This window comes from Aphelocoma coerulescens, chromosome 28 (assembly GCF_041296385.1).
Source record: "Aphelocoma coerulescens isolate FSJ_1873_10779 chromosome 28, UR_Acoe_1.0, whole genome shotgun sequence".
Classification (NCBI taxonomy): Eukaryota; Metazoa; Chordata; class Aves; order Passeriformes; family Corvidae; genus Aphelocoma; species Aphelocoma coerulescens.
In genome coordinates this window covers 6,338,671-6,366,456 of record NC_091041.1, presented here as the reverse complement: position 1 = coordinate 6,366,456, position 27,786 = coordinate 6,338,671, and the positions used below count along the sequence as shown (strand labels likewise).

General features: G+C 60.2%; 1 protein-coding gene across 1 annotated transcript in view; it reads left to right on the top strand.

Annotated features, from left to right (window-relative positions):
* Nucleotides 1–27,568, top strand: part of EFNA2 (ephrin A2) — a 38,362-nt gene extending 10,794 nt beyond the window's left edge. The window contains exons 2-4 of the mRNA XM_068997340.1: nt 23,566–23,855; nt 26,160–26,225; nt 27,445–27,568. Coding sequence (XP_068853441.1) covers nt 23,566–23,855; nt 26,160–26,225; nt 27,445–27,566 — 478 coding nt within the window. The 3' untranslated portion in view covers nt 27,567–27,568. The remainder of the gene's footprint in view (nt 1–23,565; nt 23,856–26,159; nt 26,226–27,444) is intronic.
* The last annotated feature ends 218 nt before the right edge of the window (nt 27,569–27,786 follow it).

Here is a 27,786-nt window from a genome sequence, read left to right as displayed (position 1 = left end):
TGTGGAACACCAGGATCGTGTGCTCTGCCGCGGCCCTGGCATTGCTCCTGACCCTTTGAGGTGGGATTTAAGGCTAAACTGGAAGAGTTGGGAGCAGGTTTGGGAACAGGATCTGTGCTCTGGAGGCAGCACCCAGCCCAACCAGTGCCGGCCTTCCTGACGCCCACTGCCGCGGGTGACCTTCACCTTGGGCCAGCTCCCGACTTTCCCTGCCTGCTCTTCCTGGCATTCCCAGCTTTCCCCTCTCCTTGGTGGTTCCTGGGGTCAGTTGCCCTCAGTTCCAGCCACCCAACCGCTGCCTCTCCCAGCTCATCCCGCTGCCATCTGCAGTTTTCCATCGTTCCTTGGCTCTTCCCGGCGCTCCCTTCGGCGCTGGGATGCGGAGCGCCGGCAGTGGGGGAATGTCCTGGGCCCAGTGTCACAGCCAGGGTCTGGACTCTGGGAAAATCTGGACTCCATTTCAAAGCTGATTAATGATAATCATAAATCATAATGTTGTCTCTTAAGATAGAAAGCTTTGGATCGGGAGCAGGGACTCTTATCCTGCGAGCTGGGGGTGATCCTGGATCCGGCTTCCAGCTCATTACCTGGAGACAAATGGCTTCTCCCTCCCCCAGCCTCAGTTTCTCTGTGGGTAAGGTGAGGATCGCTGCCAGGGGCTAAATTAGGGAATTAATGCTGGTGGAGTGATTGAGAGATGGAGAAGGACGTGGCTCTCACAGCGCCATGTCCCGCTACACAGCGCGTCCGCCCGCTCCGGGGCCGTGGGTGGGAATTTTGGCCGGGAGCAGGGATGGGGGCGTCCACAGTGAAGCCCCTTCTTCGTGTCCACAGAGCCCAGGGCTCCACGAGGAGGGACGGGAGCCCCCCAGCTCCTTCCACGCTGGTTTGGGATCTGAGTGGGGACACGGTGGCTCAGATCCATGGCTGATTCCGGCGTGCATCCTGCATCCAGGTGGTTTGGCAGCGCCAGAGCCCAATTCTTTCCGGCTTCTTCCTGGTGTGTCCCTCACTGCCCCAAAATCCCGGTGTCACCGAGTCCCCGTTCCCGTGGGAGGGGAATCCAGCTGCATGGATTTTTGTGACTTTTTAAATATTTTTCCTCAAACGTTGTAATATTTGTTCCACCATATAAATCACTTCCTTGCTCTGGGTGGAGGGAGGATTTATGGGCGCAGGTGGGAGGAACGTGGCTCCCGGGACCGACCTGCTGGAATGGTTTTGAGGCGATGGCCACAGCAGCCATTCCAGCCAGGGGAGCGGGCTCGGGCTGGGAATCCTGCCTGGAGATGTAATGGGAGCAGGGATGGACCTGGCTGGGATGGCCTGAGGTCAGCACATCTGTGGTGCTGCTCGGGGTTTTCTCCGTGCTGGAAAGTGGCACCGACAGGTTGGACCCCAAACCATCATCTGCTGGGGGACCACCAGGAAAGGGGGCTCCAAAGCCTTTTCCAAGTCCCTCAAAGGCCAGTTTAAATCCTGGGAAGGGCCTGCTTTCCCACTGTAGCCGTCAGCGTCACTCTGGGGCCATGGGAATGTCACTGGGGATGTGGGAATGTCATTAGGAGGCTGCTGATGACGGCGACCCCAGGGCGAGGGGGCCGGGGGGTGTCAGGGTGTGTGGTGAGGGTGGGGATGCTCAGCCCTGGGGACACCCAGCCAAGGTTCTCCCTGCTCCCGGGGGGCCAGGCCAGCTCCGGGGGGATTTTCCCTGCGCCAGCGCTACCCGCAGCAGCACAAACGAACCAAGTAATTGGCAACATGGAAATATTTTGTGCTCATTAAGCAGTGGGAAGCGGCGGGTGAGGAAGCGGCGGGTGAGGAATCCGGGTTCTCCGGCGGGGTTCTCCAGAGCCGTGTTCTCCAGCGGCAGTCCCGCTGACCCAGGGCAGGGAGCACGGAGTGGGAGCACCCCGGGATGGGGGGCTGGTGGTGGGAAGGAGATGGAGGAGCCAGATCCCAGCACCGCACAGTCGGGAGCTCCGTGTGTTGGGGACAAGGACAAACCAGGGCAGCAGGGGGATCCCGGCTGTTGTAGGGGGGCAGTGGGGGTCACCCCCCATTTCTCCCAATTCCTGTAAATCCCACGGATTAAAACTTGAAACATCAGCTCTCAGCAGCTGCCTTGGAGCTCCCCAACCCTGGCACTGCCGATTCCCAGGAGCGGCGCCGAGGGGAGCCCTGGGGGACTCTGCGTTCCCTCCGCTCCCAGCAGTGGAAGCGAGGGGTGATCCCTGAGGATCCTGTCCCTGTTCAGGGGGTCCCAGAGAGGTCCCCCCGCCATCCTCAGCCCCCAGGCACGTGCTGGCGGTGCCGGGGCCCCGGCGCTGTCCCCGGCGCGGCGCGGGGAGCCCAGCGGTGCTGCAGGCGGGGGAAGCTTTATGGCTGTAGTTAAAGTGACTTTATGATATTGTATCTGAACAATTGCCGGCTATTATCCGGATCGATGCCGCGGGATTGAGACGCCGGTTGATAACCCAGGCAGGGCTCTAATCGCTTTTAAACCGCGCAGGGTTGGTGGGGCTTTCCATAAAACCCCTCGGTGGTTTCTGTTTTAACAGAAAACCCCTGGCTCTGGTGCGTTTTCCCCCGGGACATCCCTCTGCGGGTGCAGGTTTGTCCCTCTCCACCCTGCCCTGGGTGGGGATCAGGATGCTGGGACCTGGCTCCGGAATTCAGCGTTCCTGGGCTCCGGGATGCCCAGCACTGCTGGGTCCTGCCCTGCTGAGGAGCGAGGGGCAGATTTTGGGATTCTGTTCCCACCTTTGCCTGGCTCACAGCGACCTTGGGTGCGTCACGTCACCTCCGCACACTGGGTTTTCCGCAGCTGTGAAACGAGGACAGTGATACCTTTCCCACCTCGCAGAGGGGTTGGGAGGCTTAATTAGTTAATGTTCGTAAAGTGCTTTGAGGATTAATTAATATTGTGACTCTAATTTTTTCCGATGGTGAAACGCCACTTAAATATCTCCGCGCTGGTTCCTTCCTCCCTGACCCTATAAAGCAAATCCAGCCGGGAACGTCGCTGGTCTCTGCAGGAGCCGTGTGGCCCTGTCCCTGCCAGGTGTCACCTCCCCAGTGCTGAACTGGGAGGCACTGGTGCAGGGGCACTGGTACGGGGGTGTCCCAGAACGTGGGGTGCCGCTCTGCATCCCGGCTTCCCAGAGTGTCCGCCTGAGCCTGACCCTCCTTGGCCAGGCTTTCCCTGCTGGGAACCATTCCTGTGTTGGGATGAAGCCATTGTCACCTCCCTGTGACACTGCCCGTCCCTGCCCAGCCTGCTTGGGCACCTCTGGCAACCCCCGAGGGCTCCACCTGCTTGGAGGCTTCTGTGGGAAATCTCCCTCGGCGAATCCCACATTCTGTGTCCGATCCCACCCGGCATTTTGGGGGCTGCTGGGCTGGGAGGGGGCTGTGGGGCCTGGTGGGGGGTGGCCGGTCCCCAGCGGGTTGGGGACGCTGTGCTGGGCATGATCCAAAGCTCTGGGCAGCCTTTGGTGGCACAATCCCAGCTTTCCCAGTGGAAAGAATCCTTTGGGATCGCACCTGGCTGGGACACGGCCGGCAGGGCGCGTTCCGATGTCTCCATTCCTGTGTGCCGTCAGTGGGGTCGCTGACGGGCGGCTGTGGTTTCCTCCACGGTGATTTCTCAGCAGTGGCTCTGCTCCTGTCACACTCTCCTGCTCCGTGTGAGCACGGAGGGGACGGGGACAGCAGAGGGTGCCTGCGATGGCAGCGCCATCCCCCAGCGCCTTGGGGTGTGAAACCCGGCATTAGCTCAGCTCCAGTGCTGGGAGGGTCTTGGGCCAGCACTGGTGGGAGGTCTCCTGCTGGGAGCAGCCCAGGAAAGAGCTGAGTGTGTGTCCCAGCTCTGGGTGACCCAAGAGATCCCAGCCTCTGGCTCTGGCACAGACCAGGGGTGTTTGGCCCTCTTGGAGATGTGGGAATTCTGAGAGGGGCTGGGGGAGGGAGCGGGCGGGGGGACGGTCCCAGGCGGGATGGACTGGTGGGACATGATGGAGCCCTGGGGCTGGAGAATCAGGGACGGCAGGAGAATTCCCAGTTGCAGCGCACTGGAGGGAACTGGGACCCGCCATGGAGAGAGGAAGAGGAGGAGGGAGGTCTGGAGGGAGCCGCCATCCTCTTCCCTGGTGCTGCTGGGTGGAGCCGGAGGAGCCGGAGCATCTGGGGCAGGAGAGGATGAGCCAGGAGGGCCCAGCCCTGGCTGATGGTGCCTGTCCCTGTCCCTGGTCAATGGCTCCTGTCCCTGGTTGTCACCAAGCCCTGGTGGTGGGAGGAGAGGCACGTGCAGGGTCTCAATCCCGGCTCCTCCGCGGGGTTTGGGACAGGACACACTGACGTCAGCATCCCCATGCCCGGACCCTGCTCCGTGCCGTTAATGACATCTCGGCAATTAAACTGGAACTAATGCAACGATAAAAATAACCCGCTGTCCTTCCGCAGCGCCGCATCCCACAAGCTCAGAGGTGTTTAAAAACCCATTTAACGCCAGATCCTGGGCGTGGGGTGCCCCGGGGTGGCACCGGGATCTGCGTGGCCACAACAGGGTTTTCCAGCCCTGACCCATTCCTGGCTTTCTGCAAGGTGTGAACACCCCCAGTTCCCTCCAGTGTAGAGACTGGTTTACCAACTGCTGCGTTTTAAATAATCTAAATTACATGAATATTTTATTTTTCTTCTTTCTAGAGTTGTGGAATTCCCAGGGGTTGGTTTTCAGGCTTTTCTCCGTAATGGAGGAGCAGGAACGCATTCTTTTAATGGTAATTGAGATTCTTGCATCATTGCAGGACTTGGGAGCTGGATGGGCTTTAAATAACGGGAGAGGGGGGGAATTCAGGTTCTGGCTCCTCAAACGGGTTTTTTGAGGTTTTTAGGTGGTTTTCCTCAATCTCATGGAGGTTGGAGGGGCTGGAAAGCTGTGTCCCCATCCCACTGCCCTGGGAACCCTCCCCAAAGCAGGAGGTGACTTGTGAGGGTGACAGGGACCTGTGGGTGTGGTGTCCTTTAGGAAACCTCTCGGGAATGGTGCTGGGGGTGATCTGTGCCTTGCACTCTATTGTTGGAGCCGCCTGCCAGCCCTTCCCCAACCCATGTGTGCCCGGGTATCAGAGCTGGGTCCTCCCAGGCTGAGGTTTGGGGTTTTTCATGGCTTTGTTGCCTTCTGCCTGACACGGTGGGCACCCAACCCAGAGGACACCCATCCTGGTGGGCACCCATCCCTGCTCTGCTGCAGGAATGCTCGTGGAGCGTGGGAGGGGTCGGTGCATGCGATCAGGGTGGTTTTGGAAGGGGCTGAGCAGGATGAGGATGAGCAGGGGGTGGAGCGTGGCTGTGCCAGCCCGGGGGTCCTGTCACTGTGAGTCCCCGAACCCAGAGCTCAGGAGTGCCACGGCAGAGCTGGCATTGCCAACCCCGTGCCCTCCTGAGCTGCCTTGTCCCTCTGCTGCCCGTGCGATGCCGGATCCTGGCCCCGTCGGTGCCGCTCCGTGCTGGCAGGGCTGGTCCCCACCATGGCCTTGTGGGGTGGTGGAAGGGGCTGCCGAGCACTTTCTGGATGGGGGGATGCGGTTTCCGGCTGCTGGGGGGAAACATCTGGATCCAATTCCCGCTCCACGTGCAGCCAGCCGGGCCGGACCCGCTCCTGCCGCACGGCGTGACGGGAGCAGCTTTGCTGCAGAGGGACACACGGGGACCCTGTCCTGGGGTTGGGAGCCCCATGCCAAGTCCCCGTCCCACTGGGAGCCCTCCTGCTACAGTCCCATCCCACTGGGAGCTCCAGCACTGCATCCTGATCCAGTGGGAACCTCACCACTGCATCCCCATCCCAGCAGGAGCCCCACCACCGCATCCTTATCCTGGTGGGAGTCCCTGCACTGCACGCCCATCCCGTGGGGAGTCCCAGCACAGCATCCCCGTCGCACTGGGAGCTCTGCCACTGCATCCCCATCCCCGTGGGACCCCTGCCGTCCTGCCCTGGAGCTCCCCTTGTCCCGGTGCCATCTCTCGGGACTGCCGGTGCCCATTCCCGGTGTGCTGCCGCCCGGGGCGGGGGCGGGGGGAGCCGCTGCCCGCCGTGCCTTTTGTCAGCCTCGGAGAAGTTGACCTTGAAGCGCGCTGGCAGAGCCCTGCAGCTTAATCGTGTTAGAGGTGTCTGACTGCGGCTCGCGCGGCTCTACCTGAGCGGCATCAGCAAGGGGGACGCGGCGGGCTCGCCGCCCCGGCTCAATAATTGATGCGTTTTTCTCAGCTCCCCCTTCCGTGAAAGGAAACCCAAGTGCTGGGATGATGGCAGGGGCCAGGAGGATGGCAAGACTAGGAGAATGGCATTGCTGGGATGATGGCAGGGGCCAGGAGGATGGCAGGACTAGGATGATGGCATTGCTGGGACGATGGCAGGGGCCAGGAGGATGGCAGGGGTAAGATGATGGCATTGCTGGGACGATGGCAGGGGCCAGGAGGATGGCAGGGGTAGGATGATGGCATTGCTGGGACGATGGCAGGGCCTGGAGGATGGCAGGGGTAGGATGATGGCATTGCTGGGACGATGGCAGGGCCTGGAGGATGGCAGGGGTAGGAGAATGGCAGGATTGGGAGGATGGTAGGACCGGGAGGGTGGCAATGCTGGAAGCATGGCAGGGATAGAAGGATGGCAGGGCCAGGATGATGGCAGTGACATGGGATGGGAATGGGGATGGGAATGGCGAGGGGCTGGGTGCCACGTGGATGCTCTGGGATGCCATCCTGGAGTCACCCCGCTGTGGATGGGGATGTGCCGAGGGTACTCTGCGGTCACGAGGAGACATGCGGAGGTGGGAGCAGCCCCTTGGGTGCCCTCCTGCTCTGCCCAGTTTCCTCCCCATGGGAAGACCCCAAGCACTGCATTTCCACCTGCTTTTTTCGGGAATCTCTGCAGAAACCCTCAAACCCTGAATTCCCACGAAGCACCGAGCAACCTCACACTGAGCATCTCCCTCCTCCTGGGAGCACCTCCTGCCCCAGAGCCTGGCACTGCCCCCTTAGTGCCTCCACCACAGCCCCCTTGGTCTCCCCTGCTCCCACCTGGATCCCCATCACCCTCAGCCACCCTGGACCCCATGCTGGGGACACTGGCCCTGGGTGTCCTCTGGCTCAGCCCCTTCACACCGGGCAGAGTTGTTTTGCCTCCCTACAACCCTTCCTCCCTGCCTCCCCCCTTTTCCCCCCTTTCCCCTCTTAGCCAAGCGCACAGGGAAGGGGAGAGATTTTAACCTTCTGCCTGGAACCAATTAAAAAGGTCTTTCCACAGAGACGAAAGTGCTCGTGCACCTTTGTGTGCTGCGAGCGGGGGGAAGAAAGCAGAGGCGGCCTTTGAAGGGGGGATGAGGTCCCTCCGCTGGGACCCCTCCGGGCTTTCAAAGCCTGCGTTATTTCTTTATTTTTAAATAGCCAAATTAAAGTGCCTCCCGCTTCCTCCCCTCCCCGTTTGCGCGGCAGCACGTGGCCCCCGCCAGCTGCAAGGGGGGATGCGGGCACAGCTGGTCCCTTTTGGGGTGTTCTGGTCACCAAGAGGGGTCAGGGCATTGCCCAAAAACCAGCTGGGACCCCTGTGGGATGGGGCAGAGCATCCCTGCTTCCTGCTGGGATTGCAGAGGCGCTGGCAGGGTAGTGTTGAGGTCGTTCTGGCTGAGCCAGGGCAGGGGGCACGCTGGACCCCTGACCAGGGCAGCCCCCTGCTCACCCCAGTGCAGCCCCCCCAGTCACTCAGTGCAGCCCCCCACTCAGCCCAGCACCACCCCTGCTCACCCCAGTGCAGCCCCCCGGCCAGGGCAGCCCCCTCTCACCCAGCAGAGCCCTCCCTCACCCATCACAGCCCCCCCGTCACCCCCCGCCCGCCATCCCTTGAACTCAACCAGCCGAACGCATGAGTGGGTTTCTTCAAAGGGCCCCCCCAGCCCTGTCGCCCCCCGCCCTCCCCGCCACCCCCTGCCCAGCCCCGTAAGCCCCCGCTGAAAAGGCCGCAGAACAAAGCACAGGAAGGGATTCCGGTGGTTTCCGCACGGACCTGAATGTGGAGTCGCTCAATGGAAGAGGAGCCACGACGCGCCGGCGCTTTTCATCCCCGCATCCCGCTCCGGCTGCGGGGGCTGCGAACCGAGCGCTGCCTCCCCGCGCCCCCGGCTCCTTTCTCCTTTATTTTATTTATTTAATTTTTTTTTTTTTTTTTTAAATATGGTAGTCTCAGATTTATTTTTCCACAGTGTAATTCTGAAAGACAGCGGGGATGAATTATTCATTCCCCCTCTCCGCCTTTGCACACAATCCCTGCCGGGGAGGGGGCCGTGGCGAATGCGTTTGTGTGCAGGGCTGGGCCAAGGGGAATGGAAATCGGTGTTTGAGGTTTAGGTGGGGGCACTGGGTGAATTTTGGGGTTGGAGCACGTGGGACGAGGCCAGGAAGTTTCTAGCGGGGAATTGTTCCTTTTCCAAAGCTGCCACGGAGTGGAGGGTCCCGGGGTGTGGGGGCTGGTGGGTGACCCCAGTGTCTGGGTGTTGGGTCCAGGTCTTGTGTGCATCTGGGGGCTGCAGGGTGGGCACCGTGGTCCTGGTTTCACCCCTCACCCACTCATGGCTCTGGGTGAAAAGAGAGGAAAAAGTAAAAAAAATACCCTTTTTTCCTAAATTTTTCCTAAGTTAAATGCTCCTTTAGCTCGACCTGGGATGTGAAGCCGGGCTGAGGAGGAGGAGGCATTTTTCAGAGTTGGCTGGCTTTGGCAGGGAGACCTGTGGCTGCTGCTGCCTTCATCCCTGTCCTGCCACTCCCTTCATCCCCATCATTCCAGAAGAATGTTCCCCACCGTCTCCCTCCAGAACCCCCTGCTCTATGCCCTTCCCTGGGGACACAGGGGCAGCTGGTGCCACCACTGACCCCTGGCATGGCCATACCCGGACCTTGGAGTTGGCTGCCAAAACCTGACGGGGGGGGGAGAAAGGGGATGAAGCAAGGGGAGGGGGGATCAGGGGGTGAATCTGTGCGAGGGGAGGCAGCACTCCGGGCAAGGCTTTAATCTGATTAGTCTTGGAGTGAATGGACGAAGTGAAAAGGCTTAAACCCCAGTGAAAGGAGAGGGGAGGAGGGGGGCACTGAGAACTGAAGACCCCGGCCGGTCGCGCGAAATTAGATCAAATTTGGCCGGTGGGACACAAGGGGAAGGAATAAGGGGGGAAGAGTCAGGCGAGGAAATCAGCGTGGATCTGCTGGCCCTGTGACCTCCTCGGGACCGCTGGGCTTTGTGCCTGTTTGTCCCCTCCCTTCCCGGGACCCTCCAGCCTGGCCCTGTGGCGGAGGTGCCGGGCAGGAGCCCCCCTCGCTGCTGGCTGTCACCTGGGGTGGGGACAAGGAGCTTCCCCGGGGCCCCGCCCGGACCCGCTGGGTTCAGGGGGAGCTCCTGGAGCCTGCGGGGCCTCGGGGCTGGAGCAAAGGGCTACCGGGAGGTGCTCCCCGCAGTCCCCTCGGCGGGGGTGGCCGCCCTCCCTTCCATCCCCTTCTGCACCCGATCGATCCTTGCCCCGATCGATGGGCGCTTCCCTGCGGGCGAGGGGCGGTGCTGCCCGGCCGGGCAGGAGAAATGGCTTTTCGCAGAGCCTGGAGCGGGATCCAGCATCGATCTCTGGTGCCTCGTCAGAGATCAATTAGGCCGGTCATTAGCCGTGCCCAGAGCGCAGCGGAGGCCTGGGCTGCGAGGGGAGCGGGGAAATGCCAGGCTGGCAGAGGGTGCCCGCGGGCACGGGATGCTCGGGCGCTGCCCAGCTCACACTCCCCACATCCCCCCAGTTTGCCAGATCAGAGCTGGGCTAGTGGGTGTTCCAGCATGACCCAGAGTCTGGTGGTAGTCCCGGGGCTGTGAGAGCCTCGTGGCAGCCTCGTGGCTGGGCTGTTCCTGGCTCTGCTGCAGCATCCTCCTGATGGGAATGTTTGTTTATCAATCCCTTCGGAGCCGTCCAAGGAGCAGGAAAGGGCCGGGCAGGAGCGTGGCTGTCCCAGGGGCTGACAAGTGACAGGGTGTTCGCAAACACCGGGCGTGTGTCCGTCCCACCCGGGCGTGTGTCTGTCCTGGCTTAGGGAAAGCAGCGTGTGGGAGGCCCCGTGGGACGGAGTGCGGAGGAGCACGGCAGTGACCAGGTCGTTGTCCTGCTGGGAGGCCAAGTGGAGTGGCTGAGACCACCCAGGCACTGCTGAGAGGACTGGACAGGACACCCAGGACAGGAGAGCACGGGCAGGGATGGCCAGGGCAGCCCCAGCTGGGAGAGAGCCACAGGCACTGCATGGTGGGGAAGCAGGAATGGTGCCTGGAGGGGTGTGGAGGGCAGCAGGACCAACATCACCTCTCAGCCTTGAGATTTTAAGGCTGTGAAGGACCTGCAGGTCCTTGGCATCTGTGCAGGGACATGTTGTGAGCAACCTCTGGATCTCTCTGACCTGGCATCCTCTTAACCTGGCATCTTCTGGCATTGCCCATCTCCGACATCGCCCATCCCTGGCCTCATCCTGTGCCCATTTTCCCCCCTGGCTCAGGGTTTGTGCCTGTCCAGGTGCACTCCTGGCAGCAGAGGATGGCAGGAGCAGCCACCACGGCACAGCTTATGACATCCACTCTCTGTGCCACTGCCCTGTCATCCTCCCATCCTTCCCTCAGCCAAAACCCAGCTGCAGAGTGGAGCTGAGCAGAGCAAACCCTTGGGTTCGAGGAGGGTGACCTGGAGCAGGTACCGCCTGCAGCAGCCGCCTGTGCCCGCGAGCTGCAGCTTCTAAGAAACAGAAAATAAGGAGAGTTTCAAAAAGGAAAAAAAAAAAGGAAAAGTTCCCCGATTACATCTGGTGAAGTGACAAATCTGCCAGGCAGGTGATTATTCTGGGTACGGACGTGCCGAACACAGATGCCGATAGGATTAAAGGGGAAGGGGGGGAGCTCGCCCTGTTAAACCAACACCTGATAAAAGAATAAACCAGCCCGAGGAATAAATTCCCAGCGCTGCCAAGGTCGTGTGACGCTGGGGCCCGCTGCCACTGCCGTGGGGAAGGGACAGTGTCCGAGCTCTGGGGTGACCCCTCCGGTGCTGGACCTCCCCATGCCCGGGCACCCCGGCACTGCCGCAGCCCCCGCTCCCGGGAGCGCCCGTACCCGGCATGCCCTCGGCTGCCTGGTTGCTTTCCAGGCACGTCCCGGGCATCCCCTTGGGATGGCGCAGAAAATTAACAGCAGTTCAGATCTGAGGAACTTTATGACACGTGTATGATAGGACTGAACCAGGGCGTAATTGAATGACGGATGAGCTTCCAAGAGCCACATTTCCAGGGAGTAATGAAAAATAGAAGTGCTATTGACTAAAGGAGCTTTCGGCGGCCGGGCGGCACGGCGCGGGATGAGCCGCTGCCGGCGGGGGGAATGCATCAATACGGCGAGTAATAGCTCAGTTATTATAACTCTGGAAATGTCATTCAGGCCTAACCAGAGAACACTGGCTATTAACTAGCCTTAAACAGAACGCGCCGGGCGGGAGCCTGAGCCGCCAGCGCCCGATAATTATTTTACTTCTTTTCATGGCTCGGTCGCCTTTCCTGCCGTGGGGGGCCTGGCCCGAGCGCCTGCAGCCCCGGGGGTCCCTGTGCTTGCCTGTGGCACCGAGCCAGGGCGGGCTCCTTGGGAGCTGCTCCAGGGCAGGGCCCCACCGTGCCCCAGTTTGTCGCTGTCCCTCGCAGGGATTGCTGGCGTTGCTCTTGTCACCTGCAGCTACAAGCTCAGGGCTGCAGGCTTTGTGCACATCCCTGCCTGTGTCCCTTCCTGCATCACTCCTCATGCCCATCCCTTCCTGCATCCTTTCCTGCATCACTCCCCGTGCCCATCCCTTCCTCCATCCCTTCCCTCATCCCTTCCCATGCACATCCCTCCTTGCATCCCTTCCTGCATCCCCATGCCCGTGCATCCCCATGCCTGTGCATCCCCATGCACATCCCTTCTTCCATCCCTTCCTTCATCCCTTCCTGCATCCCTTCCTGCATCCCTTCCCATGCACATCCCTTCCTGCATCCCTTCCTGCATCCCCATGCCCATGCATCCCCATGCACATCCCTTCTTCCATCCCTTCCTACATCCCTTCCCTCGTCCCTCCCCATGCACATCCCTCCCCACTACTCTTCCCCTCATCCCTCCCCACATCCTGCTAGCACCTCTGCTGAGACATCCAGCCGGCAGCAATGGGATCTGGGCTGGCAGAGGCCAGCTCAGGGCCCGGTGCCCCGCGGAGCCCCGAGGTGTAATGAAAGCCCATGGGAGAGTATCGAGTGATCCTAAATGGATTTTCTCCATTAACTCAGCCCCATCAGCCAGTTATCCGCTCCTGGAGCGCTCCGGGGCTGTCGCCACTGGCACTTAGAGCGCTGCCAGCACCTGCTGCCGCAGCACAGTGGGGCACCCACCTGCCGGAACTGCCAGAGCGGGACCCATCCTGCCAGCCCAGCACCCTCCTTCTGCTTTTGGGGCACCGTTTTTGGGGGGCAGAGTGCCCATGAGAAGGATGGTGGGATCAGGGAGTCCCACAGATTCTTATCCTTGGGTACCCCAACGTCCCACCCTGCCATGGGGGAGGTGGTGGGGAGGGGGCACGGCTGGGTGAGGGAGGGCTGGCTCCTTCCCGCATGCAGCCGCTCCCTGCTTGGCAAGTCGGAGTTCATCATTAGCCAGGAAATAATTAATTGTTGGGCAGACAAAAGGCATCGCTCGGCCCCCCCGGAGACCCCGTCAAAGGGAGCTGTCAGGGGCAGGCGTGATAAATTACGGCTCCGCAGCTCCGCAGCCCGGGACTGCCGGGATGGGGGGACAGCGGCGTCCTTTGGCTGGGGGTCACCGCGGGTCTGGAGCCCACCCGGTGTCCCCTGGGAACACCAGGGTGGCACCGACCAGAGCAGGGGGCTGCGGGGTGACAGGCAGGTGCCTGCCCCGTGCCGCGCTGTGCCCGCTGTGTCCGTCCTTCTGAGCCGTGTCCCTGTGCCCGCCTGGCCCCGCCGTGACGTCCCGCTGGGCAGTGGCGGCCGATTTCCACCGCGTCGGCGTTTTCCCGGTGATTGCGGGGCCAGCGCTCGCCCGGCTCCCGCCGATCAAATTCCCGCCGCCGCTCGCCCCCAATTCCCTGCCAGTCCCAAGTGTTCCAAGGTTAAAGAGTCTCTGGTGCTCCCGCCAACTCCTGCCCTGTTGCCCCCCATCCCGCCACTGCCTGGAATTCAGCTGCCAGCCAAAAATAGAGAGGCCAACGAGTGAAGTCATGAGCCAGTCTGTGTTTATCCATGTCAATTTGTGTGTCTTTAGACAGCTGGGATGGGGAATGTGCTCCTTGTTTGTCGCTCCTGCTGCCAGACCCGCGCTGTGCAGGAAGGTCCAGCCCTGGGACAGGGAGACTGAGGCACGGAGGCAGCAGATGCCACGCTGGTGTCACAGCAGGACCGTGCCATGTCCCGCTTGTGGCTCTGGGATGAGACCAATGGAACAGCTCTGGGGAGCACCAGGACAGCGGCTGGTTTGGCTCAGACACCGGAGGGTGACGCTGATCTCCTCAGTGCCCTTTCCTGCTGCTGCCTGTCCCCTCACAGCACCAGGGACACCCCAAATCTCCCTCCAGCCTGGTGACGGTGGGACTGGCAGCGTGGGCACCCCAGAAGGAGCTGTCCCTCACCCCCAGGACAGCGGGGAGGTGATGGCAGATGGGACAAGAGACTGGCACTGTGCCACCGGTGGCCCCACATCCCGAGGCTCTGCCCGCAGCGTGCCAGGCCCAACCACAACGATGTTGGGGCTCGGCCGTGCTAACGAGGTCACTCCTGGGGGGCTGTTTACCCCATCCCCCGCTGGAGACCCCCAAAGGGCGCCTTGATCCGCTGTCCCAGCGGGCTGCGGCGCGGAGCCGGCGCGGGCGGTGGGGGGCCTGGCTGTCACTGGCTGATAACCCCCAGCGGCTCCGTCCCGTGCCCGTTATCAGCGCCCGCCCGCCTGGCCAGACGCGGTAATTAGGGCGCTCAGCGTGAGCCGCCGGAGCACGGATGAGCACGCGTGGTCCCGTGCGCGGCTGGCACGTGCCCGGCGTCCGGCTGCGAGAGACGTGCGGCGCCCGACGGCGGCGGGGACGTGAGCGGGGATATTGTGCACAGGGCTGGGCGTGTGTGGGGACACGAGTGCCAGCCCGGCGTCCGTGGGGACACGTGTGCTGGATGGAGACACAGTGATTTGGGAATGAATCGCCTCCCTCCAGAGCCCGGTGCCCCTGTCACCTTCTCTGTCAGCCGCCACCGTGACCCCTCCTGCCACTAGGCTCTGCCTGTTCCTCATCTGCCTCTGTGTGCCCTCCACGGGCCCTTGCCCTGCTCCCTCCTGGACCCTCACCATGCTGGGCCTGGGGGATTTTGGTCCAGTGAGCCCCTGTGCTGGCATTGCCAGGCCCATCCCATCACAGCCATCCTGTTGTGGCCACCCTTGTGTGCCCACTGCTCTGCGCCATCCTGCTGTGTCCATCCTGCCATGCCCACCCTGCCGTGCCCATCACACCGTGCCCACCCTGCCGTACCCCCCCGGCTCCCGGCGCAGCCGCGGCGCTGCCGGCCCTAACACAATTACCGTGACACTTCCCAGCCCTCGTCTCTCCGGCAGTTGAGTTTCTGCTCTGATTCGATTTGCGTGGATCCGGCCGCGGGCCCGGCTGGCTGCCGCCATCCCCAGAGCCGGCCGGCCGCTGGCGCTCCCTGGGAGGGGCAGCTGCGGCCGGAGACCCCCACCAGTGCCATCCCACCGCAGCAGGCATCGCGTCACCGAGGGCTGGCGGCAAGGGATGTCACATCCACGGTGTCACATTGACGATCCGAGGGGCTCCTGGTGCCTCGGTAGCCGGGAGCTGCTCTGTGGCAATGCCAGAGCCACGCTGGGACGTGAGGGCGATGCCAGCTCCCAAAAGCTTGTGGGGAGGGATGTGGGGCAGCAGGCCCTGCTCTGGATGCGGTGCCAAGGAGAGGAGACGAGGATGGCGGGGTCTGGTGGTGGTGCCACGAGCAGGAATGGGCTGGCACCAGAGGGTGACAGTGTGGGCATCCCCATGCTGGGATGGAGACCCCAGAGGCCTCTCCAGGGTCCCCAACCCCATGGCTTGGGACAGGGCTGTCCTTCGCCTGTGCTGATGGTGCTCCCTAAGGTTTGGGAGCATCTGGCAACCTTAGGGTGACCAAGGGGGCACAGAGGGGCAGCAGGGTGGGGCTTCAGGGCAACCAGACACAGTGCAGTGAGGGGCCTGGGGGTCATTCACCCACAGCCCAGCCCGGGGCTCACGGTGCCTCCTCAGTCCCCATCCCGGGGGCTCATGGCCGGCACCGCTCGGTGGCCGCAGGTCCGGCCGGAGCAGCCGAGGCTGGGCTGCAGGAGAAGGAGCTGGAGCGGGACCTCTGCGCCGCCCCAGTTTATTATTGAATTTAACCTACAGTCTTCCTTACATGCCACAGTGCCCGTAACTAGTGCAGAGGCTGCTTTTATGTGCAAATGAGGCTTTTTTTTTTTTAATCTTTGACAGAGAATGTGCTGTGTTTACATAACAGAGGGCCCTGGTACTCTGGAGAGGGCCACTGACAGTGCTGGCAGGAGATGTTAAGAAAGATCTAACATTTCTGATCTCTGTTTAGCCAGAGGCGCTGCGAGGCGGCGGGGGCAGCAGGGGAGGGTGGCTCTGGGGTGCCCGGGAGAGCAGCTCGGCTGTGCCTGCCTGGGGCTCCGGGGCCGGGAACCTGGGGCAGAAGGGATGGAGCAGCTGCAGGAATGGGTTGGCACCAGAGGGTCACGTTCTAGGTGTCCCCATGCTGGGATGGAGACCCCAGATCCCTCTCCAGGGTCCCCAACTCCATGGATTGAGACAGGGATTTGCCCTTTTCCCTGTGCTGATGGTGCTCCATGAAGTTCGGGAGCATCCGGCAACCTTGGGATGACCAAAAAGCTGGTGGTGAACCCAAAGCTGGTGGTGAACCAGGAGCTGTTGGGATGAACTTTCCCAGCTTCCTTCCATGATCCGCTGCCACCAGCAAAGGGAAAAACTCCTCCTGCCAGGTTAAGTGGAAAAATGACCAATATCCTGCGGCCTGCCAGGTTCAAGCGCATTAATTCCGGGGAGTCGGTTAATGGCAGTATTGATTAGTCTCAGCGCTGGGCTAACGAGCATCCATGCTAATGAGGGGTGAGTGGTGGGAATTGCAGCAGCTGGAGCGGTTCCAGGGAGCTTTGGTTGCGGGGCGAGGGTAGAGCTCCCCGAAAAAAGGCCCCGCCTGCCTGGGGAGTGGGTTCATCCCCCTGGATAGGCCGTGGCATGTGGAAAATGGAATATTTTTGTGTGCCAAACCCACGATTTCCGACTGACACCTGTGTTTTTTCTGGACGAGAGGGTGATGTCATGAGTCTGAGGGAAAAACCTGTCTGATCCATGCTGGCATCATGACAGGATCCATCCGTCCAGCGTGTCCGTGCCGTGCTGGGTCATGTGGAACACCCAGCTCCCGGTGCATCCGTGGGGTCACGGATTTGGGTTTATCCCCGGCACGACTCCGGGGTCCCGCTCAGGGAGGCGTTGTGTGGGAAGGGATCTCCCAATCCCAATCCCGTGCACGGTGCAGTGGGGCCGAGGGCGAAGCCGCCCCGGCTCTTCCTTGGAAAGCTGCTCAGTTTTTGAACTCTTTGCTTTTTTCTCTCTTTCTTTTTTCACTGCAGACACTTGAAAGGCCCCGTTCCTCCCCCCGCTGCCCCCAGCAGCTCCCCCGGCCCCGTCTCACCACGATCCCCATGTGGGGATGGGGATGGTGGGGGGTGGCACCCCGAGTTTGGCTTTGCATTTCCTTTGTGCAATTTGGCAAAAAATGGGATGGGGAGGGAGAATGAACTTGGAGTTTGGAGAACCAAGAGCAGGTTTTGCTTTGGGGTGCCCAGGAGTATCCTTGGGGTGGCCCCGCAGCGGGGTGCCAGCCCTGGAATGGGGTGCAATGGGGTGCAGGAGATGTAATGGGGTTCCATCTCCACAATAGGGTGGCAGCTCAATAATGGATTGCCAGCGCCACAATGGGATACCAACCTAATGATGGGGTACCTGCCCTGGAACGGGGTACCAGTGGGGCAGTGGGGTGCAGAAGATGTCATGGGGTGCCAGCCCCACAATGGGATACCAATCCAATATTGGGGTACCAGCCCCACAAAGGGGTACCAGGGGTGCAATGGGGTACCAGCCCCACATGTGGAACCCGTCACAGCCCAGTGCCAGCTCTCAGTGAGGATCAGTTCCCGTTATCCCATGAGTATCCCTGCAGCCGGAGGAGGCTGAGCTGCTTCCGCAGCGTTTTCGGCACCGCTTTGGTGGGAATCCTCTCCCGGGTACCACGTGCCCAGGCCCCGCCAGGCTGGCGCTTGCATTTAAACAAATTTTATTTTCCTCTGCACGCTAAAACCTCCCCACAGCCCGCGGGATCGGGCTCGGCTCCGCTTCCGGATCCGCAAACAGGCTGAAATGACAGCTCCGGGGGTCCCCATTTATCTCCGCGCCTCTCTCCTCGTGCATCCCATCTCATCCCGCTCTGTCACCCCATCCTGTAATATCTCAGCATCTCCCTAAAGCAAAAGATGACAATAAAGTGTAAATGGGGAGTGTTGGCTCCGGAGCATAATGATGGCAATTTAGATGCCAGCCGTCATTTCCCCGCCGTTGCCCCAGGTAACAGGAGCCGCTGAATCCTGTGGGAACGCGGCCGAGGCGGGACGAGGTTACCTCGGAGGCTGATGGCTGTCCTGGGATTTTCTGTCATTTACCTTAAAAGGAGGGAATGGGAAATATCCGTCAATGAAGGTGTGAGCTGTGGGAGCGCCGGGCTGAGCCGCGCTGGGGGTGCTGCTGCCCTGTTCCAGTGCCGATCCCTGACCAGCTCCAGGGATGCCAGGGCTGGGGAAGTGCCCCCTGGTTCTGCATGGAATTTGTATTCATTACCCACAATGCCTGCCCCAGTCCCCATCCCCATCCCTGTCTCTATCGAGGTTCTCCTCCTCATCCCTCTCCCTGTTCCCATCCCCATCCCCATCCCTATTCTTATCCTCATCCCTGTCCCCATCCCTGTCTCTATCCATATTCCAATCCCCATCCCTGTCCCCTGTCTCTATCCCCATCCCCATCCCTGTCTCTATCCCCACTCCCACCCCTGTCCCTGTCCCCATCTCCATCCCTATCCCTGTCCTTGTGTCTATCCCCATCCCCATCCCCGTCCCCACCCCTGTCCCCGACCGGAGCAGCTCCAGGGCTGCCAGCCGACCTTAAGCCCAACCCCAGCTGCCATGGGCGGGAGCCATCACCATCATTCCCGATCCCGGTGATTGAGCTCCTGAATATGGAGCCGGGCTCGGAGGTTTGGAGCCGAGATAAATATCGGCATTAAAGCTGTCAGGGTCGGCGCCGCGGCGCTGCCACCGCTCCCACGGTGTCACCAGTGGGGTCACCGATGGTGGCACCGCTGGAACCGGGCGCTCCCGCTGGCCACGGCTCCCAGTGACAGCCCTGGGGGGCTTCACCCCATCCCACTGCTCCCCAAAGAGGAAATTGTTTCCCAGAGCTCCAGGAAGAGCCCCAGCCCTGCCCGTGGTTTGGTTGGCATTGGCATTTCCCAGGGATGTGGTGGAAGCTGGGACCAGCGTGTTCCCAGGATTCCCTGGCTGGAAAGCTCCGGGAAAGGAGAAAGGAAAAGGAAAGGGGAAGGGAAACTGTAAAGGAAACTGAAAGAGAAAGGGAAGAGAGGGGAAGAGAAAGAGAAGGGAAAGAAGAGAAACATGACGGGCATCCCTAAATCCCCTCCACAGCCTGGCTGGGCCCTGGGGAGCCCCTGTGCCCCCCACCCCGTGCCCATCTCTCCGTGCCCCCCACCCCCTGCCCGTGCCCGTCCTGCCCCCCGTGCTCCCGCTCGCCCCCTCTTTATTTTTTTAATCAGCGGCGTCGCTTTCTGGCGCCGAAGCGTTTCCCAGCCCCGCGCTCAGGAAACCTCATTAACACAGATCAAAAGGAGCTTTTAATGATTTATAAAGGTGCAGCAGTTTGGAGAAATTAAATAATTTAGGTGCTGTGTGTACGGCGGGGTCCCTCCGGACCGCATTACTGGCGCTCCGTGAGCCGCGACGCCGTCCCCGCTCTGTCACACCGCGGCACCGGGGACAGCACCGGAGCCTCCGGGGACCGGGACTCATCACTGCCACCATCCCAGGGGTTGGGATGGATGGGGACGGGGCATCCCCTGAACGTCGTCTCATCCCTGCCAGCACCAGGGCTTGGCCGTGGTGGGATGCTGGGATCCTCCGGCACAGCCCGGAGGGAGTTTGGGAGGTGCCGGTGCGGGGGATGCTTGCTCTCCACCATGGAAAGTATTTGGAAACACCGTTAAAATCCACCTTGGCTCTGGTGGGGTGGTGGGATGGGGCAGTGCGATGGGGTGTGTGGGGTGGCGGAGCCCACTGGACCAAAACTGGGTGGACACAGGTGTCCAGGTGCATCCGGCTCCATCCCCTCCCAGCTCCGTAAGTGGCTTTTGCCTCCTGAGCAGGGAATATGGATCGGCCTCCGGGACACCGGGACCAGTACATGGCCCCAGTTCTCCCCGATGGCCCCGTCCGGCTCCTGCCCGGCGCTGCCGTTGTCACCCCGCGGGATGACGCTGGGCTCAGGCTGCACAAGGAGAAACAGATGGAAAACCGGCTTAAACGTTCCCGGCGTGAAGTCCATTGCCGGCCACGGACATGCCAGGAACCAGCCGAGCAACGGGATTAATGGAGAAAGGAGCCGCTGGAAGGGGCCGGTGGGCGCCTGCGCCCCGGGGGCACTTCCCTGCCACCCCCCCGGCTCCGGGAGCCGCTTTGTCCCCATTTCCTGAGGTGGGGGACACCTCAGCAGGGCTGGGGGAGCTGGGGAGGGTTGGCATTGGCTGCTCCGCAGCTGAATTTCCATCGGGTTGTGTTTAATAGCCCCGGAGAGGGTGGGAGGGCTGGGGGGGGCTGGTTTGGGGGGGCGGGCGGGGGGGGGAGAGCTGCTGTGTTTTATTTTGCTCTGTAATAGGCTTATTACTCCTGATCACGCTGTGACTATTTGAATGAAGGAGATTTCGGGAGATGAAAGAGGAAGGGAGATTTTAAAGTCTCTCAGCGCCTGGCCTTGCAAGGACGGGTGCCCTTGGAGTGGGGGGGGACCCTATACCTGGCCCCCCTGCCCCAGTTCCCCCCCCTCGCCCCTCTGCCCCCGTGAGCCCTGACTGGCCCCCAATGGTTCCAAACCTCCTAATTTACAGCCTCAATTTATTCATGGCCGGTTTATACCCATTTGTTTATGTGCCAACACCGTTCCTCAGCTTAAATAGCTCTTTTCCATCCATAATATCCCCCCCCCACCCCGTATTCCAGCGGGCGCAATCATATCTCTTTTCAAGCTGTTCAGGAAAGAAAAATCTGAATTCTTTAACCCTTGGGACACTGGCTGGTCTCACAGGGTGTAGAGAGACAAATCCGCTTTGTTCCCGCTCTGGGTCGCTGCCTGAATTTGGGAATTCTGGGAGGATGCCGCTGCTACTCCGAGGGGAAACTGAGGCACTGGCTGTGGTTGGGGGACCAGGACTAAGGTCTGGGTGTGGGATTTGCTCTCCTGGTTGGCTCTGCCCTGCAGGGACCAGGGGTTTCCATCTGCAGGTGCCTCTCGGAAGGGATTTTCCCCTCCACGGTGAATATCCAAGAGGTAAAAACTTGGGAAGCCAATGTGCTTCCAGCATGGAGATGCCACCCTGCCCGGCATGGCACGTGGACACAGGGGGTAGGTACTGCCAAAGGGCCTTCACCAGCTCCGAGATTTGAATTCCGGACAATTTCCCTCTGGTGGATTCATGCTCCTGTCGTGGAAGGGGCAGGGATGTCACGGTGATGGAAAGTTGTTGATTAAACCCAAACCTGATGGAGCCGGGCTTGGTGGGTGACGTGTCCTGTGCTGGGGCCCCGCAGTGCGGGAGGGTGGGAGCACGGAGATCCAGAGCCGGGATATCCATGGAGCGTGTGCTGCCAGGCCGTGGGTTGTCCTGGTGTACGTCCCTGGTGGTGGGATCATCCCCATCCCATGGTGTCATCCCCATCCTGTGGCATCATCCCTGGTGATGGCATTGTCCTCATCCCATGGTGTCATCCCTGGGGATGAGATTGTCTCATGGTGTCATCCCCAATCCCATGGTGTCATCCCTGGTGGTGGGATCATCCTCATCCGGTGCCATCATCCCTGGTGATGGAATTGTCCTCATCCCATGGTGTCACCCCTGGTGATAGGATCATCCCATGAGATCATCCCCATCCCGTGGCATCATCCCCATCCTGTGATATCAGCCATGGTGACAGGATCATTCCCATCCCATGGAGTCATCCCCATTCCATGGAGTCATCTCCATCCCACTGCATCATCCCTGGTGATGGAATTGTCCTCATCCCATGGTGTCGCCCCTGGTGACAGGATCATCCCCATCCCGTGGCATCATCCCTATCCCATGGCATCATCCCTATCCCATGGCATCATCCCTGGCCCATGGCACCAGCCCTGGTGATGGGATCATCCCCATCTATTGTGGGTGATGGGATCATCCCAATCCCATGGCACCGGCCCTGGTGCTGAGATCGTTGCCATCCCACAGCACCAAACTGGGGTGCACGGGGGGAGCCCAGGACCCCATGCAGAGTGGGGTGCACTGTGCTGGGGGTCCCCACAGGTCCCCTGCACCCAAAGGAGTGTGACCCCCTCCCCACAACCCCCCCGCACCCATCTCTGTCTGGGCCATTATTTAGCTTTAATCAGCTTTAATTCAGCAATTTGTCAGGCAGACGAAGGCCCTCGAAGTGAGTTTTTCCCAAAAATATAGTAATTATTATTATTATTATTCCCCTGATACGTGGGGGCCCCTCCCGCCTTTGCTTGGGCTTTAGTAACGATCATTAAAATAAATAATTTTTTAAAATAAAAGGCAGCGAGAAGAAGGATTTTTTGTTGGTTTTTTCCCTTTAAATATTTTTTATTGTTCTCCCTGCGTTTGAAAATTGTTTCCCAGTAAATTCCAGCCCTTTGTATTAATTTTACATTTTCCAATGTTACCTTGCCAGGGGCAGGGTTGGCACAACTGGCTCGGGAAAGGAGAGGGAAGGAGAGGGAGAAACCCTGCTCCTTAATTAGCGCGTTCCCTGTGTGATCAGAGAGCTTATGAGGCAGGTAATGAGCTGGAGGGGGGCTGCAGGACCCCCCCCGTCCCCACACCGCCTCCCTTCTTCCCCCCCCTTCCCTTTTTGGGATCACTCTCCACCACCATCCCACCCTGGGGATAGCGATGCACTTTTGGGGTGTCTCCGGATGAGTTGAGGCCGTCTCAGCAGCTGCCACAGCCTCAGGGGGTGTTTGGGAGCCCCAAGATGTTGCTTTGGGAGGTTGAGGGGGTTGTGGTCACTGTCCCCAACCCATCAGGGCCACGCTGACCCCTCTAGTCGCTGGCCAAGCCCTGGAGCTGTGGGGTGCCAAGGTTTTGGGGGGTGTCCTGCTGGGGGGAGCCTTCAGTTGGTTAGGGAAAAAACCTCACTCGACGAGGAGGGGGAGCCAAGCTGCCGGGGGGGAACGGTGAATTTGGCCTCGAGCTCCACCGGCTGCGGTGCCGGGGGTCTGGAATTTGGGGAGGGGGTCACAGGGGCCGCCCCAAGGAGGTGGAGGGAGATTGCTGGCGTGTGCCACAGAGTTCTCCAGAGCTGCTAATCCCTTAATCTCTTGGATAATCGGTGCCAAGAATGCCAGTGACACCGGGATTGCGGCGCTGGGCTGCGGCGATGCCGGCGCCGCCGGGAATAATCGTTTTTGTGTGATTTCCTACCAAGTGGTGCCAGTTTGTTGGCGTGAAACAAAGAGGATCTGGGTTAATCCGGAGGTTAACGGGGGTGTTGGGGTGGGATCAGGCCTTGGATCATGGCATGGGGAGGCCATGGCTGTCCCTGGATCCCTGGAAGTGTCCAAGGCCAGGTTGGACGGGACTTGGAGCACCCTGGGACAGTGGAAGGTGTCCCTGCCCATGGTGGGCTGGGACTGGATGGGCTTGAAGGTCCCTTCCCACCCAAACCATCCTGGGATTCCACGATCCTGTGGTCACCCGCTCCTCCCACTCGGATCCAATAGTCCGGGATCAGCTGGAGGCACCACTCGATCTCCCAGGAATGGTTCTCCTTGGCTCATTCCTGCAAAACAAGAGCCCTTTCAGTCCCAAAAAGAGCAGCTTTGGCAGAGTTCCAGCCCAGGACACCAAGCAGGGCACGGGAACAGAACACCCTTGAGGACTGGATGAGCTTTAAGGTCCCTTCCAAACCAAACCATGGCGTGATCCCGTGATTCCAGCGTGCCGGGGGGCGGCAGGCGGGGGGGGGGGGGGGTCTCCAAACGAGCGAGAGCGAGTTTGTGACGCGGTGACCCCACTTCCGCGCAGGTTCCACCGCGGGGACTACACGGTGGAGGTGAGCATCAACGACTACCTGGACATCTACTGCCCGCACTACGAGGAGCCGCTGCCGGAGCGGATGGAGAGGTACATCCTCTACATGGTCAACTACGAGGGCCACGCGTCCTGCGACCACCGGCAGCGCGGCTTCAAGCGCTGGGAGTGCAACCGCCCCGACTCCCCCAACGGGCCCCTCAAGTTCTCCGAGAAGTTCCAGCTCTTCACCCCCTTCTCGCTGGGCTTCGAGTTCCGACCCGGCCACGAGTACTACTACATCTGTGAGTGGGGTGGGGATGGGGTGGGAGTATCGCAGGGGTGTCCCGCTGGCTCGGTTTGCGTTGGTGACCCAAAGTGCTGCAGAATCCCCCCAAAACCGCAGCGCATCTGGCTCAGGGTAAACATCCCATGGAAACCTTCGCTGGGGCTGGGTCACAGCCCTGGGCACGAGAGTGACCAGGATTGTCCAGGAGCACTGGTCTCATCCCAGTGGGAATGGTACTGGTAATGGCCCCAGCCCCAGGCAGTGATCTCCTGTGTATTCTTGTGCTCTCACAAATATTCCTGTGGTCTCCCATGTAATTCCTGTGCTCTCCCGTGTAATTCCCGTGCTCTCGTGTGTAATTCCTGAGCTCTCCCACGTATTCCATGCTCTTACATGCAATTCCCATGCTCTCACATGAATTCCCGTATTTTCATGTGTATTCCCATTCTCTCCTGTGTATTCCCCTGCTCTCACACGAAATTCATGTGCTCTCCCATATATTCCATGCTCTCCCGTCTATTCCCATGCTCTCTGTATTTCTGTGCTCTCGTGTAATTCCTGTGGTCTTCTGTGTACACCTGTGTTCTCCCATTTATTCCATGCTCTTCCATGTAATTCCCATGCTCTCTCCCATGCATTCCCATGTATCCCTCTGCTCTCCCAAATCCGTGCTCCCTTTCTCACCCAAACCTGACCCCTGAACTGCCCCACCTGCTCTGGAGGAAGCTCCAGCGCTGGCTGCAGGACGAGAATCCCTGGGAGGGAATTTCCACCTCCAGAGCGTCTGCAGGGGCAGGAGGGGGAGAGGAGCCCGCTGGAAAAATAATCCAGCAGTGCTGGGAGCAGGTGCTGGGATAAAACCCAAACCCAAACGAGGCAGCGCGAGCCCAACCCTGCCGTCCTCACCGGAGCCACGGCCACGCTCCTCCACCTTATCATTCCTCCTCTTTTTCCTAAAGCAGCTGTTTTCAGCCCACTTAATTTGCTCCTTTTATCTATATTAAATTACCATTTCCTCCCTCTCTCTTCCCCCCCGTAAAATGTCACCGGCGCAATAACTGCGGCCACAACTCTCTCTCTCTCTTTCCCCCCACCAACTCTGCCCCCCCCGCTTTTATTTTATTTTTTTTTCTTTTCTTTTATTTTTTTTATTTTTTAATGTCGTTAGGGAGAGATTACACAGGAGTAAATGGGAAGCTGATCATTGCTAACCCGGTTAGAATTCCCGTCATGCGGAACATTAGAAATTATGCCTCTTTGAGGAACCGTATTTAGCAGACATGAAAGAAAAGAAATTACCTCCTCCTCGAGCCCACGGATTGGAATCCATTAACCCGCCGGCACCGGGACACGCTCGTGCCTCTGGAGCGGGTCAAGGGCACGCACTGGCCCTGGGGATGGAGCTGGGATGCAGCGGGATGGGATGGGATGGGATGGGATGGGATGGGATGGGATGGGATGGGATGGGATGGGATGGGATAGGATGCTGTGGGATGGGATGCTGCGGGATGGGATGCTGCGGGATGGGATGCTGCAGGATGCCCGTAGTGCTGCTCAGTTCAGCACTTTGTCCTTCCCCCTTCATGGGGTGCAGCGCCAAAAGGGAAAAGAAAATGGCAGGGTAAAAAAAAACACCCCCATGGAGGGTTGGCAGCAGTCCTGGAGCAGCTGGGGTTGGAGTTGTGATGGAGTTGTGATGGAGCTGGGATGGAGTTGGGATGGAGCTGGCATGGAGCTGGGATGGAGTTGGGATGGAGCTGGGATGGAGCTGAAATGGAGCTGGGATGGAGCTGGGATGGAGCCGGGATGGAGTTGGGATGGAGCTGGCATGGAGCTGGGATGGAGCTAGGATGGAGTTAGGATGGAGTTGGGATGGAGCCGGAATGGAGCTGGGATGGAGCTGAAATGGAGCTGAAAGGAAGCTGGGATGGAGCTGGGATGGAGCTGAAACGGAGCTGAAATGAAGCTGGGATGGAGTTGGGATGGAGCTGGGATGGAGTTGGGATGGAGGTTAGATGCTCATGGTCCTGCTCACCTCAGCACCTTCTCCTTCCCCCCATGGGGCACAGAGCCAAAATGGAAAAGAAAAAGGAAGGGTAAAAAAACCCTCTGCTTTATTAAAAAAAAAAAAAAGAGAAAATTAAATCTCTTTATATATATTAAAAAATCCCATTTTCTCATCCTGAGAGGAACTATCACCTCGATAATTGCTGCGATTCCTCCCTTTCTCCCAATGTTTATTATTTTTATTCAGTGCCTTGACCCTCGTTTTGCTGCTGTCCCCACAACCCACCCCCTTTGTCCCCTTTTCCTCCCACAGCCGCGTCCCCCCCGAACACGGTGGACAGGCCCTGCCTGAAGCTGAAGGTTTATGTTCGGCCAACAAGTAAGTGAGAGGTTTGGGGGGTCCCTGGGGGGGTCCCCAGGTCCTTCCCCATGGGTTGAGGGTGTGTGGTGGCCCTTGATGGTGACAGGGACGGGGACAGGGCCCCACAGCCCTGTTGGAGCCACCTCAGCACTGTCCAGACAGAGAGAAAAAAAAAAAGAAGAATAACAATAATCATCCCTGCTCGGTGGCTACTTTTCCGACTCACATAAATCAGCCATTTAAAAAAAACAAATTAATAATTTTCTTCTCCTGTTAACGTGTAATTAGCAAATGGCAGCGGCTCTCCCCGGGGACAGAGGAATGTCACCGGGTAACCGATGGCTCTCGCCTCCCTTCCTTTGGTGGCTTTAAAATAAAACCCAGCATAACAGAACCATCTGTAAAAACTCATCATGTTCCGTTCAGGGCGAGGGGGGGAAAGAAATCTCTCCCGATATTATTTTTTAGTATTTTAATAATATTGGGATTTTGTTCCGTCTTGCCGAGGGGAAGGGAAGGGGGAGAGGGGCTGGGCCTGGGGGATGGTGGGAAGTCCCTGAGGGGGCAGCCCTTGACTGGGTTTGGCCCTGGAATGAGTCTGGAAACCTCATCCCGGCATGGGGCACCCTCCGGAATTGGGGGGGACAGGGGGATGGGGTGGGTGGAGCGATGGAGCATCCCCAGGCAGGACCAGGCTCTGCTTCTCCTGCCTCCAGGTCCATAAAAATCCATAATCCAGTGACAAATTGGAGCGAGCTGAGCCTGGAGAGTGTCCACATGGGGTCCCCTGTGCCCCCCGTGTGCTCCTGGCTCCTCCTGGGACCCCCGGGCTGTGGGCAAGGGGTGTCCCTGCCCCGAGCGGGTCCATCCCCGGCTGGTTCCCCGGGACAGTGCCACCTGCCCCTGGCACACGGGGACGGGGTACAACGCTCCCTAATCCCGTTAAAAGGGAGCTCTCTGTGCCTCACCCACCCTGTGGAGCCCCCTCGGCGTTCCCACGCCGCCCATCCCCGTGGCCGGAGCCACACTTGGGTGTCCCCGTGTCAGGTCCCGGCGGTGGCAGCAGCACTTTTGGGGAAGCTGGGATCTGGGGAGGGGTCAGTGCCCGGCTCTTGGCCGCGGGAATGCTGCCAGATCCCAATCCCGAGGTGCCGAGCATCACCGTGCCTCTGGATCCAGCCCGGATCGCTGCCATCCCCCCGGCTCACCCCTCCCTCTCTTCCTTCCTTTTCCACAGACGATTCCCTCTACGAATCCCCGGAGCCCATTTTCACCAGCAACAACTCCTGCTGCAGCCTCAGGGTGCCGCCGGCCGCGCTGGCGGTGGTTCCGGTCGTCTGGACGCTCCTGGTCTCGTAGCACCGACACCGACGCGCCGGGAGCGGCTCCGTGGGGCGGGAGCGGCCCGGGGACGGATCCCGCCCGCCCCGAATCGCCTGGATGGTGCCCAGGGAGGGTGGGTGCTGCCGGCGAGGATCCTGCCGCCGCCTCAAGTCCCCGCCGTGGCACGGCCGTCCCGCCGGGAGCGGTGCCGGGCTGTCCTGGGGGATGGATCCCGACTTCCATCCCTGCCCTGCAG